The sequence below is a fragment of the Drosophila mojavensis genome, unplaced genomic scaffold (genome assembly GCF_018153725.1).
Source record: "Drosophila mojavensis isolate 15081-1352.22 unplaced genomic scaffold, ASM1815372v1 contig_80, whole genome shotgun sequence".
Classification (NCBI taxonomy): Eukaryota; Metazoa; Arthropoda; class Insecta; order Diptera; family Drosophilidae; genus Drosophila; species Drosophila mojavensis.
The window spans coordinates 14,717,715-14,735,764 of NW_025318906.1; the positions used below are offsets into that span (position 1 = coordinate 14,717,715).

General features: G+C 33.1%; 4 protein-coding genes across 5 annotated transcripts; 1 reads left to right on the forward strand and 3 right to left on the reverse strand.

Annotated features, from left to right (window-relative positions):
- Positions 1-879: 879 nt before the first annotated feature.
- LOC6579936 (troponin C) lies at positions 880-3,988 on the reverse strand. The gene is made up of 6 exons (XM_002005773.4): positions 3,866-3,988; positions 3,762-3,802; positions 3,355-3,388; positions 2,873-3,271; positions 2,776-2,796; positions 880-1,056 (listed from the first exon to the last, which is right to left on the reverse strand). The coding sequence occupies exons 2-6, from the start codon at positions 3,762-3,764 to the stop codon at positions 1,052-1,054; spliced, it is 462 nt and encodes a 153-aa protein (XP_002005809.2). The 5' UTR covers positions 3,765-3,802; positions 3,866-3,988; the 3' UTR covers positions 880-1,051.
- Positions 3,989-6,541: 2,553 nt separating this feature from the next.
- LOC6579937 (troponin C) lies at positions 6,542-10,561 on the reverse strand. Of its 2 annotated transcripts, none has more exons than XM_015163995.3 (4): positions 10,423-10,561; positions 7,265-7,292; positions 6,797-7,192; positions 6,542-6,732 (listed from the first exon to the last, which is right to left on the reverse strand). In XM_015163995.3, the coding sequence occupies exons 1-4, from the start codon at positions 10,438-10,440 to the stop codon at positions 6,698-6,700; spliced, it is 477 nt and encodes a 158-aa protein (XP_015019481.1). In that variant the 5' UTR covers positions 10,441-10,561; the 3' UTR covers positions 6,542-6,697. The 2 variants fall into 2 exon arrangements, with proteins under 2 accessions (XP_015019481.1, XP_015019480.1); XM_015163994.3 differs by lacking the exon at positions 10,423-10,561 and adding an exon at positions 8,227-8,531.
- A 2,866-nt stretch (positions 10,562-13,427) lies between these two features.
- LOC26527560 lies at positions 13,428-14,956 on the reverse strand. Its single transcript, XM_015163996.3, has 2 exons — positions 14,766-14,956; positions 13,428-14,466 (listed from the first exon to the last, which is right to left on the reverse strand). Exon 2 carries the CDS (start codon positions 14,457-14,459, stop codon positions 13,608-13,610), a length of 852 nt encoding a protein of 283 aa, XP_015019482.1. The 5' UTR covers positions 14,460-14,466; positions 14,766-14,956; the 3' UTR covers positions 13,428-13,607.
- Positions 14,957-15,377: 421 nt separating this feature from the next.
- LOC6579938 lies at positions 15,378-17,843 on the forward strand. The gene is made up of 2 exons (XM_032729485.2): positions 15,378-17,556; positions 17,630-17,843. Exons 1-2 carry the CDS (start codon positions 15,593-15,595, stop codon positions 17,841-17,843), a joined length of 2,178 nt encoding a protein of 725 aa, XP_032585376.1. The 5' UTR covers positions 15,378-15,592.
- The last annotated feature ends 207 nt before the right edge of the window (positions 17,844-18,050 follow it).

The window sequence follows — 18,050 nt, forward strand, 5'->3', positions numbered from 1 at the left end:
TTTGATTTCTTCATCAGAAATCAACAGTAGCCAGCAAAGATCAAATGGAGACTGAGAGGGATCGAAGAAAAAAGAGAGACAGAACTATACACATTAGAAATAGAAATAGAGGTAGATAAATCAAAACTCTTAATGGTAAGGTTTTTTGATATAACTTATCAATTTCTGTGATTCATACTAAGTTATTTAAGGCAGGCCATAGGCGACTGCTTAATACTCAGTCACTCGACACTAACAAATGCCACGCCTCCAGTAACTGTACAAAAAAATATGTTCGCGCAATTATCAAATTTCATGGCTTGCAGTTATGTCTAATTAAACAAAAGGTTAATGATTCAAGCAATCAGCTTTAACTTTAACTTCATTTGTAATTTCAATAATTAATAAATTTTCATTTACTGTGGAAAATCCAAGCAAAATCTTTAAGCATGCGGGAAATCTTTCCATAATTATTTTGTTTATCAATCAAGAGACTTTACACTTAATTTCGCAGCATATAATTTTAAATTATTTAATAGCTTTTTTTTAGTAATTTGAGAAAGTCCTCTTAACGCTTCACTATTTCATTATCAGCTCAATTATAAAAACTTGTTTTATTTGGTGTTCAGGGTAAACACAGGGAAGTCATATTAGATAGTAGAACCAGAAAATTTTAATGGGAATGACAAGTAATATTTACAAAATAAAAAAAAATCATTGAAATAAAAGTAAAACTATAAAATCAAAATTGTTGTGTAGATAATGCCAAGAAATTATGGAAACCCATTAAGATGTCTTCAATGTGGGCTCAATTATATACCAACTTCGATTAACTCCCAGCCAGACATGCTGGAATGTTTATACATAATATATTTTAGCCATATCAATAATACACATATATCTTTTTTCATTTATATTTCTTTTTGTTAAACAAAGCATTAATTTTTTTATATTGAACTCTGGATCAAAAGATTCAATTAGAAATTACATTGTCAGGCAAAGTCCAATTCATCCGTTTCATGTTGTAAGCCAAGGATTAAAGTTAGTCTTAAGTTTTTGATAATCCAACATTTTAACCTAAAAATAAAGAAAGTAATTTATTAATGGAAGGAAGCTGTTTATAAGCTGTATGTTAGTTATTTTGATGGAGATACATTTGTGAGAAACATCTAAGACACTACTTTAAGATATATTTCTGAGATATATCTTTAAGATACATATATGAGATACATCCTTGAGATACATTTCTGAGATACATTTTTGAGATACATCTTAAAGATGCATCTATGAGATACATCTTTGAGATCATTTCTGAGATACATTTTTGAGATACATCTGTGAGATACATCTTTGAGATACATCTTTGAGATACATTTCTAAGATACATCTCTAAAATACATCTATGAGATACATTTCTGAGATACATATTTGAGATACATCTGTGAGATATATCTCTGAGATTTCTGAGTTACATTTCTGAGATATATTATTGAGATACATCTGTGAGATACATTATTGAGATACATCTGTGAGATACATCTCTAAAATACATCTGAAATACAACATCTATGGGATACATTTCTGAGATACATTTTTGAGATACGTCTGTGAGATATATCTTTGAGATACATTTCTGAGATACATCTTAAAGATGCATCTATGAGATACATTTGTGACATATATCTTTGAGATACATCTTTGAGATACATTTCTAAGATACATGTTTGAGATACATCTTTGAGATACATTTCTGAGATACATCTCTAAAATACATCTATGAGATACATTTTTGAGATACATCTGTGAAATATATCTTTGAGATATATCTTTGAGATACATCTTAAAGATGCATCTATGAGATACATCTGTGAGATATATCTTTGAGATACATTTCTGAGATACATCTTAAAGATGCATCTATGAGATACATTTGTGACATATATCTTTGAGATACATCTTTGAGATACATTTCTAAGATACATGTTTGAGATACATCTTTGACATACATTTCTGAGATACATCTCTAAAATACATCTATGAGATACATTTCTGAGATACATTTTTGAGATACATTTCTGAGAGATATCTTTTAGATACATCTGTGAGATACATTTCTGAGATACATCTTTGAGATACATCTGTGAGATATATTTCTGAGATACATCTATGACATACATCTTTAAGATACATTTCTGAGATACATCTTTAAGATACATCTGTGAGATACATCTCTGAGATACATCCTTAAGATACATTTCTGAGATACTTGTTTAAGATACATGTCTGAGATATGTACATCTTTGAGATACGTTTTTCTGAATTTTAAGATACTTATTGATTAAATTCGAGATATTGATTGATGCTCATAAATTTCCTTTTAGAATTTTCTGTCTGTATGAAAATACATTTTTATTTTTCCCTGAAACTAAACCTTTAATGCCTCTCATTTTCGTATTCATCGATTGATTCTTTCAATACATACATACATGTTGAGATTAATATCGTATATCTAGTTTAATGTATTGTTATGAATGCTTCACAAAATTAAAAATTAGAAATTTGATTATTCAAAACTAGCCCCAAACACATATTCACATGCAGATGGACTCTGTCTAATGCCCTAAATATGTGCAGGTCTACACATACATATATATCTCAAATTTATAGCCACAAATACGCTTAAACATAAATTATTCGCTACCTTAGGTAAGCGTATCAAATAAAAAGGTATTTTCATTAGTTCAGGTAAACAACATGCAAAAACACTTTAAATTAATAAATATAATATTAATTTACCTGTCATCACCTGCATGAACTCTGTATTGAGTAATTAAATAAAATGGATTTAAAAGTTTTAATTGTATTTAATTTCATGTCATTCCAGTTTGCTCACCATCAAAATCAACAGTTCCCGATCCATCAGCGTCAATCTCCTCGATGATCGAGTCCAAGTCCTGGCTGGAGATTTTGTCGTCGAGCTCGTGGAGAATGCCACGCAAGGTGGCGACCGTCAGATAGCCTTTGCCCTCTTTGTCGTAAACACGGAATGCCTCTTTCAACTCGGCTTGCAGGGCGCCGACGTCCTCCTCGACCTCGATGAAGCGAGCCGCTAGCTTGCAAAACTGGCTGAAATTCAGTTTGCCTGTGGTGCCCTTGTCCACCTCCTTGATCAGAGCTTTCACAGCTGGTGGTTCGAGTTTTTGGCCGAGAATTTCAAGAATAGCTGAGACATCGCTATGATCGATAAATCCGGTGCCTTCGAGATCGAAAGCTTTGAAGGCATTACGCAGAACTACCAAGAGAGATACCAAAAAAATATTATAGAATTTCCATTCTCTGTCCTCTCTGTCTCACTCTTTCCGTCTTTCTACCTACTTCTCAATTGATCTTTGTCGTACTCCCCCTCGGCCTGTGAATGCAAATTAATTAGAAGATAAATCTAAATGCTCACATGCTTAATTAGGCACACAAATGTCAATTCGCATGTTCTTTAAATAGGATTTGCTGTAGCTCTAATTAATGTTAATAAATCGTAAAATGCAATCGCACTTTAGTTAGGTAGGAATGTCTCTGGCTAGTACTGCATGCAGAAATGAAAGTGCAAAAAGGTGTGGACAGAAATCGACACAGGTGCAGGCACACGGGTGCCCTACAAATGTCCTCTGCCTGTGCTCAACAATTTTCAATCACAATCAAGGCCAAACACTTCATTTAATTGATTTATTTGCGGAACACTTGATGCGCCTTCATTTCTCGATTCGTATTTCAATTGCATAACTCACCATTATTTATTGATTTTTTATAACAAAAAAAATATATAAATCTATAAGATAAAAATTGTTTAAATTCGAAATATTCACGACTGAAATTGAGTTTGTAAGTTTACCAATTTACTCTCGATCGGATCGAGTTAGCGCCAGCGTCTAAACAGATCTATGTCTGTGCGCCGTATATAAACGGGCAACGACAAATGTCAACACGGGGCGGGATATCAGCGACGAATCGTGCTGCAACTTGTGAAACAAATGCCAAATTGTCGTCGTCAGCACCAATCGATGCCGAGCAGAGGTATTGCATGCGACCCACAGAATACGACATGCAGAACCTGCAGCACGCATGCCTCACGCACACAATGCACCTGCAGCCGTGTGACGGACCCGACGGATCGACGCTCGGCGGCGCTCAGCGATTGCCATAGTTATCAATATGAGATATTCTATTGAGAGCGAGATTTAGAGAGCTTACGAATACATTGGAAAAGGATTTCTTGAACTGTGAGTGAAATTTTTCTAAAGAGAAGCATAAGGAACAAGAGCATGCAGAGAGATAAAAAGAGCTGGAAAAAAAAGAGAGAAAGGATATGAGAGAGAAGCCGAAATAGAAGGATATTGATGGAAACAGACAGGGAAAAGAAGGCATTCAGGACCAGAAGGAAACAACTAGAGTGAGAACGAGACACACAGCCAGAGTAGAAGATAGAACAGAAAGAGAGACAGTCAATTAGACAGAGAAAGCGAAAGAGAGACAGGGAGAAGCAAATAAAAAGACTGAATGAGTGCAAAAAATATTGAGTGAGATTGAGCGCAGAAAAAGAGAGAACAAACAGAGGATCCTTTTGGATTCAGAAAAATCAAGCTCTCAATAGCAAGCGCCTGGCGTGATATCGTAGTTCTGCTTGCAGATTTGTATTCAGTAGATTACAAATATTCTGATAAACTAAACTCTGATTTTATGTATTTAATAAAAGTGGCCTCAGTTATTCTTGATTGGGATCTTTTCAATTAGCGAAATTTTTCTCCATTTATTAGAAGTATATTTTACAGCTTAAGAGTTGACACCTTACCATAATCACTTGTCACAATAATTGCTGAAAATCATTTTTATTGTTACCTTTATCTTTCTCTTTCCTTTTCTTTATATTATGCAAAATCTAAATTGGTTGTTTGAATTATGTGTTTGATTTAAATAATAATAAATGATACTTTCATTGCTTACCCGGCATCTACTGGGCGCGAGATGCACATGAATATAAGATAAATTTAAGATTTATACCGTGCCCTATACCTGATCATCCTTAATAAACTCTTCAGTAACATATCGATTTTTTCTATCAAATACTGATTTTTTTTCTTATTTTGTTGATTATGTCCTATGATATATTTAATTTAATTCAACTCAAATTGGCTTTCCTTAACTAAATGCTTTCTACATACTAAATGCTTTCTAATATTTTCTGAAAGAAAAAAATTTAATCCTTGCATGGCAATTATAATTTAGCTACAAAAAAATTTATTTATACTTACAGGATACTGCTTCATAAGTCTAAGACTACAATTAATATTATTTTAGCACATTCTTCGTCATTTTATTCTTACCCATATATACTTACCCATAAAGATCCATTCACATATAAATATGTACCAATATACACATATACATACACATGCAAACACTCATACTTTTTCTAAGGTATAATTAATTGTAAGAGTGTAACACATAATTATTCCTGACATGTAGGAAATCCGCCTAGAGTGGTGTCATCATAAGAAATATATTCTATATGGATTATTCTTATCACATTTTGATTCAGAGCTTAATCAATATATGCCATTGAACTATCTGTTGTATTCACATGATTGACAGCCATTGATATTGCCATCAAATTATTTCTTTATAATCAAAGTTGATCACGCAGTCACATGTGATGGATCGTTTTTTCTTTCACTTGGGCATATAAATACACTTCCTATAAATAGATACATATTGAAATAAACTACAAGGTAGACAATACGATTTAGAAGGCAAACGTTCTATATACCCTGTACCAAATATAATATGAAGCTGTGGCAATGCCCATGATATGGCCAATTAATATTAGTTGAAGACATATTTGAGAAATTGATAATGAGTTTAAAATAATTATTAGGTAAAAATGCTAGCTAACCAACGTAACTAAAAAATATCTAATATTATATTCAACAACTCGATCATTCCTGCTGCTTTTTCACTTTATAGGGTATGCTGATATCCAATTCCTCTCTGCTCAATTTTACATTTACACAAACTCAGATTGAGTTCTTTGCTGTAATTAGCAACTTTAGATGTGAATAGATATCTATCTGTGGAAATAGATAAACAATAGATTACAGCTTTAATGGTGAAGAGATCAAGACTTGGCCAATGAACGGCATGAGATAACAAGATTGAATTGACTCGACTGATTTTGAATGTCGAACTTTTAATTAGTTTTCTGATGATTTGAGTGTTTTTATCTATCAGCTATTGTTGGCTTGACTGAAACGCATATTATGTTATATAGAGTATTACAAATTTACATTTTTATTGCTAAGAGTATAAAATGAGACGAAGAATGAAATTTGACCAAAAGTGAAACTAATTCGACGTTGTTATACAAATAATACTAAATTGTGTAGGCCTATGTTGACTTAGACTATAATATTTCTAGGTTTTTAATTCCGCTTTTTTCACTACTATTTCTTTTTTCTTTTTTATTATTATAATTATTTTTTATTTTACTTTTTTTTATTTATTAAATATTAAATATGTTGCAACTTGATTTAATTTTTATTTTTTACATGAATTTTAAATATCAATTTATATTTTATTAGAATTTTGACGGATTTCAAATTATAGCCGATACAACTAATTGTAAATATATAAAATTATTTAATTCCGTGAGCAGTTCATCATCTTCACCCTAATCATCGCCGCCTGTCATAACTTCCATGAATTCTACAAAGACAAAATGCAATATTAATATACATATAATTTCAAGTTCTAACCCTCAGTCGCTCACCATCGAAGTCAACAGTGCCGGAGCCATCAGAATCAATTTCCTCAATCATCATGTCCAAATCATCGTTTGTCAGTTTGTCATCCAATTCGCGCAGAATTTCACGCAGAACTCCGGTGGTGATGTAGCCGTTGCCCTCCTTGTCGTACAACCGGAAGGCCTCCTTCAGCTCGGCCATCATTGCCTCGGCATCTTCCTCAACGAGGAAACGGGCTGCCAAGGTCGTGAATTCCTCGAACTCAATCTGACCCGAGCCATCCTCGTCCACCTCGGCAATGATCTCGGCTAACGTGGCATCGTCCAGCTGGTGGCCCAACATGCTCAGGATGGTGCCCACCATCGCCGTGTTGATGTATCCATTCTTCTCGGGATCAAATGCATTGAAGGCATTGCGCAGCACTGAAAAGTGAAAGGCAAATAAGAAAATTGTATTAATTCATTCACAATGAGATTCACAATGAATCGACTTACGTGCAATTTGCTCCTTTGTTAGTTCGTCCTGCAATGAAATATAAGAAAAATACAGTCAAGACAATTTGATCATATTTTCTTATTCTAATTTTGTTTAATCGGATTTGCTCTTGTTTTATGCATAAATCTAATTATAGATCAATTGAATACAATCTGGCGTTTCATTTATCACAACTGTTATATAATTAGTTTATTGTATAAAGAGCAGATTGCAAATCAAGTAAATAAATATGCAATTTAGCTGTAGCCAAGATGTAAGTGTCCGACTAGGAGATACCTTACAAATGGCTTGAACATTTTTAAAAGATCTTAACTTTTAAGTTTTATTTTTTTACAAAGTTTTTATCTCTAGCAAAATGATTAATCAAATTAATTTTTTCACTCTAGGAGTGCAGCTTAATAATTTAGTATCTTTAAGTCAAAAAATTTAAGAGAATTAACCATTTTTAAGGATGTGATCAAATTTTTTTGTTTTTTTCCATTCCTATTTAGGTAGCCCATTTTATATTATATGATACATTTCGTTTTATATCTTTAAAACAAAAATTGCACCAACAAAAAATATTAGAAAACATCGCAGCTAAGCTATAAAAATGTAAAATTCTTATGAGGATCAAATTAATAGAACAACCAATATTTACTCGATATGATATTTGATTTGGTTTTTAAAGACTTTTTCCGTCTATAGCACTTTTTAATTAGGTATGACTGAAGACATAAAAAGATTGCATATCAAAATTGTTTTGGAAACACTTCTGACGTCTTGAAATTTTTTGGTGAATGTCTATATATTGAATTTGGTAATAGTTATACCAACATTGTTGCGACTGGAACTTTGTATATTCGTAAATCAATCAGAAACGAATTTATAAACAGCCTCAGTCTTTTTTCCTCATCTTCATTTTAAGGGACTCCAGTTTTTATATTCGAAGACACACACGATTATTAATTTATCAACTTACACACATGATGTCTGATTTATAGTTATTCGATGTAAGCGATCTCCAGTGATAATAGCTTTTCTGGTCAAATTAAATTACAGACGCGCGCACACACACACACAGAGAGAAGACCAACTGAAGGATCAACAATGTAAGAATAATTAGAGAAGGCTCTGCTAGATGCTCCTGTATCACAGCCACTGCCAGCGAGACAAGAGACAATCAAAATGTAGATTGAGGAAAGCCAACACGTGCCTTGAAGTCGCTGCAGCTAAACTGTCACTGCCTCAGACAACAAAACCTCCTGCTGTTTCTGCTTGGATGTAAGTGAAGGAATAATTTTGGCCAAAGCGCAAACGCGAAAAGTCATTCTCGCAAAGGTGGCAGCAGATCAAGAGATGGGCAGGTGAGAGGATGGAGCGGCTGAGGGGGCAACAGGCACAAGTTCTAGTCGATTTACCTGAATGAATAGAAACACGAACACAACAACATGCTATATGAGTTGAATCAAAAACTTTGCATATTTGTCTGTCGGGCTGTTCTGCTGCTGCTGCTGCTTGTCGCATTTCAGGAATTTCGCATTGAAGGTGCTTGTCTCGATGCCCTCTCTCTCCCTCAGTCTCTACCCATCTCTCTTGCTCTGTCGCTGGCTCTGTCTCTGTCCTACCATTTATTTATAACTAAAAGAAAAATGTATTTTGATGCATTTTGTGGCTGCATATGTGTAGGTTTATCATAAATAAGTACTTAATATGCTGACGGGTATGCCCAGGCGCCACAGCTCGAGGAAAGACAAAATGCGATTCATTCAATTGCAGTGTAAATCAGAGTAAATCTATATATTTTATTGTTATGGCTATCGTCTTTACATTTGTTTACATTATTTCTGCCTTGACAAAGAAAAGGCTTAAATAATTGAAAACTAATATGCTCGTTTTCATTATGTGATTTAGTATAAATATCATTTTATTGTTAGTTGCGCCGCTTACAAAAAAAATATATATAAATATCATATAAAAGAAACTACAATACTATTAGGCCATAAATAATAAAAAAAAAAAGAGTACTGTACTCAACTGTGCTTAACTTGCACATACCCTGTATATATACAAGTGATAAGTGCTGAAGGAAATGCATGAATTTAGGTCAAAATGCAGAAATTGCATAAACTCAGCAACTGAGCATACATATATGATCACATACTTATCATATAACTGCCTAATGTCAGTATCAGTATCACTAAATATCGAAGTGAGGTCAAAGCTGTTGGGTTGTTGCAATTTCCGCATTTTAATATTGAGATAGATTCATGCATTCCTTTCGAAATATATCTTATATCTATATTTCTTTTAATGTATAGATAAAGCTATATATATATAGAGATATCTATAATGTATAATGTATATATTGTATATCTGTTATAATCATTTTTTATTCGTTTATTATTATGATTAATATGTACGATAACGATTTTGTATTGTTTTCTGTTGATCTCTTAAGGGATATGAATTCCTTTTTAGTATCATTCGTCAATTAGACATGACCTTAATCAGCTCGTCACAGCGAATGCTTCACTTCCAATTCATTTTTCATCAAATTCATTCCACCATTTGATCAATTGTTACCATTAATCCGTTGATATTAACTATGACCTAATGACCCTAAAGTCCCAGACTTATTTATACAACAGACTCCACATTCGGTACACCTTTTCCATGAAGTTGATTGAGTTTACGATATACGATACGCCATGTTTGATTACTATTTTTATAAGTTAAAAAAAAAGAAACTAAATCTTCGACTTGAACTTGAAAAATACTAAACTAAATATACTGCACGTATATTCCACGAAAACATTCTATTATGAAACAATTATTTATTAGAAATACTTTAATAAACTATTATAGAACTGATCCATTACTAATAGAAACTGCATTATATGCGAACTCAGAAAACCATGAGACCTTCATGAGATGCATTTTTTTATTACCGATTACAATACGAGAACTGAAACATCTTTGGAGAGAACTAAACCGGTATATATTGATTTATTTCAGTGTAATGAATAAAGTATGGACAACTTGAATATATTTGTGGAGTAATATACTTTATTAATATGTAGTTTTTGTCCATTCAAGAACCAATACTTTTTTTCAAAAATCACATTTAATTTGTATTATATTCTCATTAGAAAAAATTGCTTTAATATTTACTAACCATCGTTGTGTTACCCATTTTTAAGTGGATTTATTTTTATGCTCGGTCCGAAAATGGTAGAATTGATGTTATCTTGGCGAAAAATATTAATTCGGAACGCGGAAACTTTTGGTGTTTGATCTAAATGACAGAACTGAACTAACTGGACCAAGTCAAACCGATGATGGAGGCACACGAACGGAAACATTCATAAATCGGACTCACACGTAGCGACACATGCACGTCAACATTCACATTCGCGTATCTCTGACATCTGTATATGTGTATGGATATTTATGGATATGTACATGTGTACATGCACACACACACACACACGCACACTCCCACATACGTATGCACACGTATTCATAAGTAAGTAGAACCGAATTGATTTCGCTGCGCGCAAAATGGCGTGAAAGCGTTTTTCTGTGACGTCGACGATGAAAAACCACTATAAATCGTCACGGCAAAGAAATGATCGTAAGCGACTGCAACGCAAAGCAAGTAAGTGCGAGGTATAGTCGAGTGTCTCTGACGAACAGATACCCTGCATAGGCTGAAAGCGGTTAAAAGTCCTTGAGATTTATATAAACTGTATGAGGAGTTTGAAAGCTGTGAAAATCCAAAGTAAGATTGCTTGAATTACAAGTTCCTAAACTTCAAATACCACATTTTAGGGCTGACAAAACTAATTTTTTTGTAAATATAAATATATATATATATATATATTATTTTAATTTAAAGTAAACTTTAGAATATATTTGAGCTTGAGTACCATTAAATGTTTCAAGTCAATAATTCATAATGCCAGCACCTCAATAAATATATAAAAAAATATTTAAGCAGGTAGATACGTTAGGCTATTATAATATCCAGTGATCCAGTTATCCAGTCATTTTTGCATAAGACAGATTTTCATTTACAGGAAATACAAATTTTTACTTTCATCTGATCCCAAAGTTGACGGCATCCCTTTAGCATCATTTAGTTTGTTCTTCCCTCCCTCCACTGAAGTATTTACATATTTACATAAATATTATTGCATTATTATCTATTTGACTAAGTTAATCACAGACTGATCCTCTACGTAGTGTACAAACTTCAACGTGTAAACCTAAAATAATTCGAAATCAATTGATCAATGGGCAACAAGAATCAGCCCGTTCATTCTTTTATTTTCATTAGATATATACATACATACTTAAGATGCACATATACATACATACATCAATACAAAAAGTTACAAATCTCAACCATTTGTCAACAGACAGCCTATGCTGTACAACATAAAACTAATCTACCCACATAAATCAGCCTGTTAAAAGGGCGCGAAAATGTTCTACAATTTATTTAAAAAAAGAAAAAAAAATAACAGCAAAAAAACTAAAATTAACAAATGCGTAAATGTGTGAAAATATAAATTAAAAATTAAATGCTCTTTAAATATGCTAAATGCTTGGGGAATGATTGATCTGAGTAAAGCTGATGCTACACTTGCTGTCATACATACTATATATACAAATGTAGATATATGTATGTATATGAATATATATATATGAACTCATTGAAGATAAACAACTATAAATCCATTTAATTAGTGGATGTACACACAGATACACCTCTCAGTACTTTGTGGTCAAGAGCAAGCCACTAGACTAATTCTATTTAAATTGTAGTTTTTCTCTCTGGCAAAAGTGACCCAGCTCTGTCCATTTTATGAATATGCGAATCGTTTGGATTTCAGCCACAAGCGACTATAAGGCAACAATTCGAATCTGGTAGTACCGCTATTGTACTAGAACTAAATAGACCTATAGCTATATAAAAATATAAAAATTTTATATTTTTAATATATTAATAATATGAAATAATTGATAAATTAAAAGTAAATATTTTCATAAATTTAGTCTTTTAATTTTAATTAGTATATTAATTATATATTAATAGGATAAAGTAAAATAATATATAAATATAAATATTTAAAAACAAAAAACAAAATAGAAAATAGAAAAAAATCTTATGAATAATAATAAAAAAAATATTATAAATTTCTATTATAAAATAGCACAAAAATAAATAAAAGTATAGTTTTATTAATATGTTATAATAGCCTATTACATATGTGTGTACATTCGCTTTGACAAACATCATAAAACAATTATAATCTCGCATATAAGGGGTTGGAATAGTTCGGCGCTATAGCATTTGGCGGCGTTTGCTATGTATTTTTAGTTGTAGTTTAAAAATAAATACAATTGCAATCATTCTGTTTCGGTAGAACACGTTTCCACTCACGTGCTGTGGGGCAATAATCTAGCGGTTTTCGTAGCAATGTGGGCCTCATAGCGAAACATTGCCAAATTCTATAATTGTACGCTCTCATCTAGCTAATTCAATTAGCAATGAATATTTTGTCTATTTGTCTATTTATTCAATGATCTGAAACAGACGGCAACAAAAACTAATTAGATTTTGTATTCAATAATAAAAACATTGTCAAGCACAGATGGACATTTTCATCTTAAATTTTGAATATATTTTTCATTGATGTGGGTTCAAAAGCTATAATTTGATTTTAAATTTCGCGGGCAACAAACAAAATTTATAGCATCCTTTATTATTTAAATGATTTAATTAAAAACTTTATTTAGCATGATGGCATCGTATAATATATTTAGGGTAATTTACTTGGTCTAGTGTCTTTATGTTAACGCTTCCTGTAAAATTTATTTCTTAATATTTAGTTAAATCAAATTAAAACGATTTTTTGGTTTTGATTGTCAGTGTGGCTGTATTGTTTTAAACTCAAAATATTGTGTGAGCTTATTGAAGTTACAAAGCTTTCAGCTTTACAGCGGGAGCGAAATACAATACTTTAAACAAAAAATACTGTACATCATGCATATATTTAATATATTAAACTGCTTTCATTTAGGTACAAAATTCGTATTTAAAGATCTGCTAGAAGAGTTTATGAAAAAATGTGTATTCTTAAGTTGATGTTATATATTTATTATATATAAATATATTTTTATAAAGCAGTGTGTGTTTATTTATTAATAAGATTATGCCAAACATGGCTTCTTTTATAAAAACGGTGTGTGATAATATCTAATGATAAATTCAGACTGAATTGTTTTTTTTTTTTTTGTAAAGGTAAGGATATATGTATAGTTACGGTTAATGCATACAAAAATTCGATTAGGCTACCAGTTACTTAGGAAATCAAATCCTTTAGGCATTTGCACTTTTTCTGGCAATAGTTTACTGTTTTCGGAGTGCTGATCTTTGGTGTCATTTTCGGAATCGTTTGAATCAGTTGACACGCTTAACAAAGTGTTCTTAGATCCGAAATTCGATAGTAGATTTAACTTCTCAACGGCAATCAAATTGATCGGCTCCGTACACTTATTTATATTACTATTCCTAGACTCCTCCTCCTCCCTCCCTGATGGCGATTTTATTTGGTTCTGATAAACGCTTTCTCGTTCTGCTTCTGGTTCTGGTTCCGGCTCTGTTTTAAGCTCTGGCTGAGCTTTAGGTTCTTGAATAGGTTTTACTTGAAGCGGTGGGATCCTTTTCGGTGTACTTGCTATTGAAACAATTTTGCATATTCCAAGTTCGTTTAGATTCATTTGGGATTTGGTTTTGTAACTAAATGGAAATGAATGCTCATCCCGATAGTCGCCAATGTTTTCGTCATGGAGAATCTTTAGGCCGACGTTTTGTTGAATAAATGTACATAGATTCAATCTATCGAATCCATATATTAAATTCTTCTGGCCTTTTGTCGCCTTTTTCTTGTTTGATCGAGGATCCGAGTCTTTGCGAGATTGGGTACTCGATTGTGTACTCGAGCTTAACGAGTTGTTATAATATCTTATAGTTATTTCCGGTTTTATAATGGTATCATTCAAGATATTTTCTTGCTCAGCTGGAGTTAGGGTTAGCCAAACGTGATCATAGGCAGAAATCACTTCGCTCATATCAAACGCTATCTTCTCGGCCAGCGGATTTAGTTTTGAGAAATAGCCGTGTAGCCATTGATTTGTAGGCATTTTTACTCTGAAATATATGGATAAGAAAAATTGATAGATAATTTAATTTTATCTTAGAAATGTAAGGTTTCAATAATTGATAATTGGTGCTGTGAGGAGCCGGCTCAGTCGTCCGCCTTTATAGACATATAGTTCATAGGAAAATGTAATTTACTTTAAATGACAACATTTTTTGAACTTTGAAATTAATGATATCTTTTTTAAGCTCACCCCCTATTTGTATATTTTATTGTGTATCTTAAATAGTCTGCAATTTCGACATATGTATACATATGAACATATATACAATTGCAATTAAATACATACCTTCGAGTCTATGTGTGTTAGCCGAACATATGACGGTTGGGCCTAGATTCTTCAGAACGTAGTTTTCAGCGTACTTTCAATTAAAATAAATTGCTTTGTTATTCGATATGTTCGGCTTCTCAAATTGTTTGTTTTTATGACTATTTCTAGCAATAATGTAGACGAAAGTAGAGATGAGAGAACAAAGAAAACAATGGAGATGGTTTCTTGTTGCAAATACCAATGCTTTGTAATCGATATATACTAAATAATCGCCATAGAAAAATGAAATGTTACAGTTTTGCAAGCTCTGCCTTTAAAAAAAAACAATAGAATTATATGAACTAGCGCTTCTCACTGGGCATAAAATTATCGTAAAAATGTGGAATCACTTAAATGTTAGTATTAAACTATCGATTATTCTTTGTACAATATTATATTGAATTATCGAATAAGTCTACGATCGACTTCAATGTCCGTTTGTTTAAATTTGACTACTTATTCAAATCTAAAATTTTCATATGAATATATATAATGCGATTATTATGTATTGAATTAATAAGGACTAATTAAAGCTAATTGTATTGATTACCATTAATTATGCTGTGCTTGACTTCATATCAATATACTGTATTACAATACATATCTATACAAATGCTCTCCGGCAATTCTGTTATCTAATCAATCTGATTTGAATAATAATAATTATAATGCGTAATAAGCCTCATCACTGATAATAGGCTTGACTAATTTGATAAATTAACCATTCAATTGGGAATCTTGTTTAGTGTCATGTGGACAAGTTGAAAGGTTGACGGCAATCGGCATCGCATTTAATATTCAGTACAATGTTTAAGTCCAAATCATTTGATTTGAAAAACGATGAAGCTGGAAAGCAACGCGAACATCTCTATCAACCACGGAAAGCCCAGTGGCTGAAGTACATAATGCAGCCAGCTGCAATTGCCTTTGTTATTCTTTTAATAATCTGCAATATAGATTTCTCATATGATCCTGATGAGGACAGTGCAAGGACCTTGTCAAGGGCAACGTCTCATGGAAACTTTGTGCCAATCTACAATCAAAATTTAGTTCAACTAATTTTCAGCCATGCCATGAATAAAACAGATTGCCGGGATCATATAACTTTACGCCTTGAGAACTTTAATTTCCCAAATGGCGTTATCACGAGAAATAGAGTTCACGGCGAATATACATTGCAGAGCCTAATCTTAAACAATTGTCGACTGAGGCACATAGTTGACGGCGCCTTTGATCAAAAAAGTTTGCACAAGCTACAAAATCTGGAATTAATTAATACCAAACTGAAGAAACTCACGAATGAAACACTTCGAGGCCTCTTACATCTCTCCAACTTTACACTGATCAATAAGAGAAAATCTTTGAGATGTAAAGGACTTTTGTTGCCCGTGGCGCACAGTCTACGATCCGTAAAGATAAATCTGCCCTATACGAGAAAAATCTATGAGCCTACATATTTCTTTGGCCAAGTAGTTTATAAACATTTAAAGGTCTTAGATCTTAGCGGAAATAATATCGGAGAAATCGTGGAAAACCAGGCTTTTGAGCATATGCCAGCTCTAGAGCATCTTAACTTGGCGAATTGTCGATTGAGAAGTATTCACTTTGATCTGAGTAACGAACTTCGATATCTGGACTTGAGTGGCAACAAACTAACAGAGTTGAGTGTTCAGTTTATATTAGCTGCAAGAGATGGTAGTATAAAGCTTAATCTTGCGGCTAATAATTGGGATTGTAGCTATGCCAATGTGGATCTGTTTGAGCTCTTAAACATAAAGCCTTGCGTCGAGTCTGTAAGAAAAACACGGGAATTGATTAGTGATGCTAATACTCTAGGTGATTCATATGACACCACTGAAGATATACAATCGACATACGAAACTATAATAGTATCAACAACAACGTCAAGAACCACACAATCTTCAACTAACCAACAAGCTCCGGCCAGGACAACAACGCCAACAACTACGCAATCTCCAGCTAAGCAGCAAGTTCCGGTCAGAACAACTAGTTCAACAACTGAAGCAACCACAACTACAACCGAAGCAACCACAATAGCACCAACCACAATAGCACCAACCACAATAGAACCACCGACAACTGAACCAAGCACATGGATCACTGAGACGACTCAGAACACAGCATCTGACTCGAACACTCCATGGGATATACCAGTGACAACTGAATCAGAGAACGATGAAAATTCTCTGCTCTATGACGATATCGTTTGTGTGAATGCCCAGAAGGAGAGTCTCGGCAGCCATGCCATTGCCTACAATGCAAAGATGACAATTGTGGATGATTCCGAGAGTACGGTCAATGTGATTTTGTCTCAATTTAAGGCGCATGTCTGGAGCATCGTATACTTTTCTAATACCATGGATAAACGTCAGATTGATAATGGCAATTCAGTTGATGAATTGAATAGGAAAATGCTACAGATTAATGACTTAAATTGCGGAACTTCATACGTATTTTGTCTGATTATAGACATAAATACGACTTCTCCATTTAATTGCCGTTCGCATCGCACAAGGCCTTGTCTCTGGCAGCGATTGTGGTTCGAGAGAAACAGTGTTTCGATAATAATTTCAGCAATCTTTGGAATACTACTGAGTGTAGCTCTCGGTGTACTCGCTGTGTACGCCATTCTCAGGATGCGCCCGAGCTGGCTTTGGGGCAGCAAACGGCTGCTGCGCCCGACATCACAGTCAAATACAATGCTTCTGCTGCCAAGAGAATACGAAAAGGAGGCTTACGATGCCATACGGTAAGTTGGGCTAAATATGCCCCACAAAGTATGCTACAATATTTAATATATCATTTCTCTTTAATTTGAATAGCTATGCCAATCCGAATGGCAGCATCCACGAATATGCATCTTACTACCGACACTTAGAAGAAGCCCAACTCTATCGAGGAGGATCGAATAAGTACAATGTACCACCCATAGAACGTGCACCATCCATACCTCCATCCGTGCATAAAAACAAAATATCCACAGTTCCTAATACATATACCTATGAATCCTTTGAGGTGTATGAAGAACTTTACTAAGATCTAATCGTATTTCTATAATTTTAATTTATTATTATTATTATTATTATTATTAAATGAAATGTATTTATTTATTTGTAATTTGTAATGTTATGAATAAAATAAAATAAAAAGTACTTTCGAGATGTATTCATATATTTTTCTACTAAACTGCCAAGTACTAGCTGCGCATATTCGTGTAATCTTTAGTATTATTATATTAAAAGT

Bases quoted from the DNA above. Each gene is read 5' to 3' on its own strand.
- LOC6579936 (XM_002005773.4), bottom strand. The intron at 3,272-3,354 runs GTAGGTAGAAAG...CTCTCTTGGTAG, and splicing joins CGACAAAGATCAATTGAGAA to TTCTGCGTAATGCCTTCAAA. The intron at 2,797-2,872 runs GTGAGCAAACTG...TACTCAATACAG, and splicing joins GGGAACTGTTGATTTTGATG to AGTTCATGCAGGTGATGACA.
- LOC6579937 (XM_015163995.3), bottom strand. The intron at 7,193-7,264 runs GTAAGTCGATTC...TTCACTTTTCAG, and splicing joins AACAAAGGAGCAAATTGCAC to TGCTGCGCAATGCCTTCAAT. The intron at 6,733-6,796 runs GTGAGCGACTGA...TTGTCTTTGTAG, and splicing joins CGGCACTGTTGACTTCGATG to AATTCATGGAAGTTATGACA.
- LOC26527560 (XM_015163996.3), bottom strand. From the start codon at position 14,459: ATGCCTACAAATCAATGGCTACACGGCTATTTCTCAAAACTAAATCCG.
- LOC6579938 (XM_032729485.2), top strand. From the start codon at position 15,593: ATGTTTAAGTCCAAATCATTTGATTTGAAAAACGATGAAGCTGGAAAG. The intron at 17,557-17,629 runs GTAAGTTGGGCT...TAATTTGAATAG, and splicing joins GAGGCTTACGATGCCATACG to CTATGCCAATCCGAATGGCA.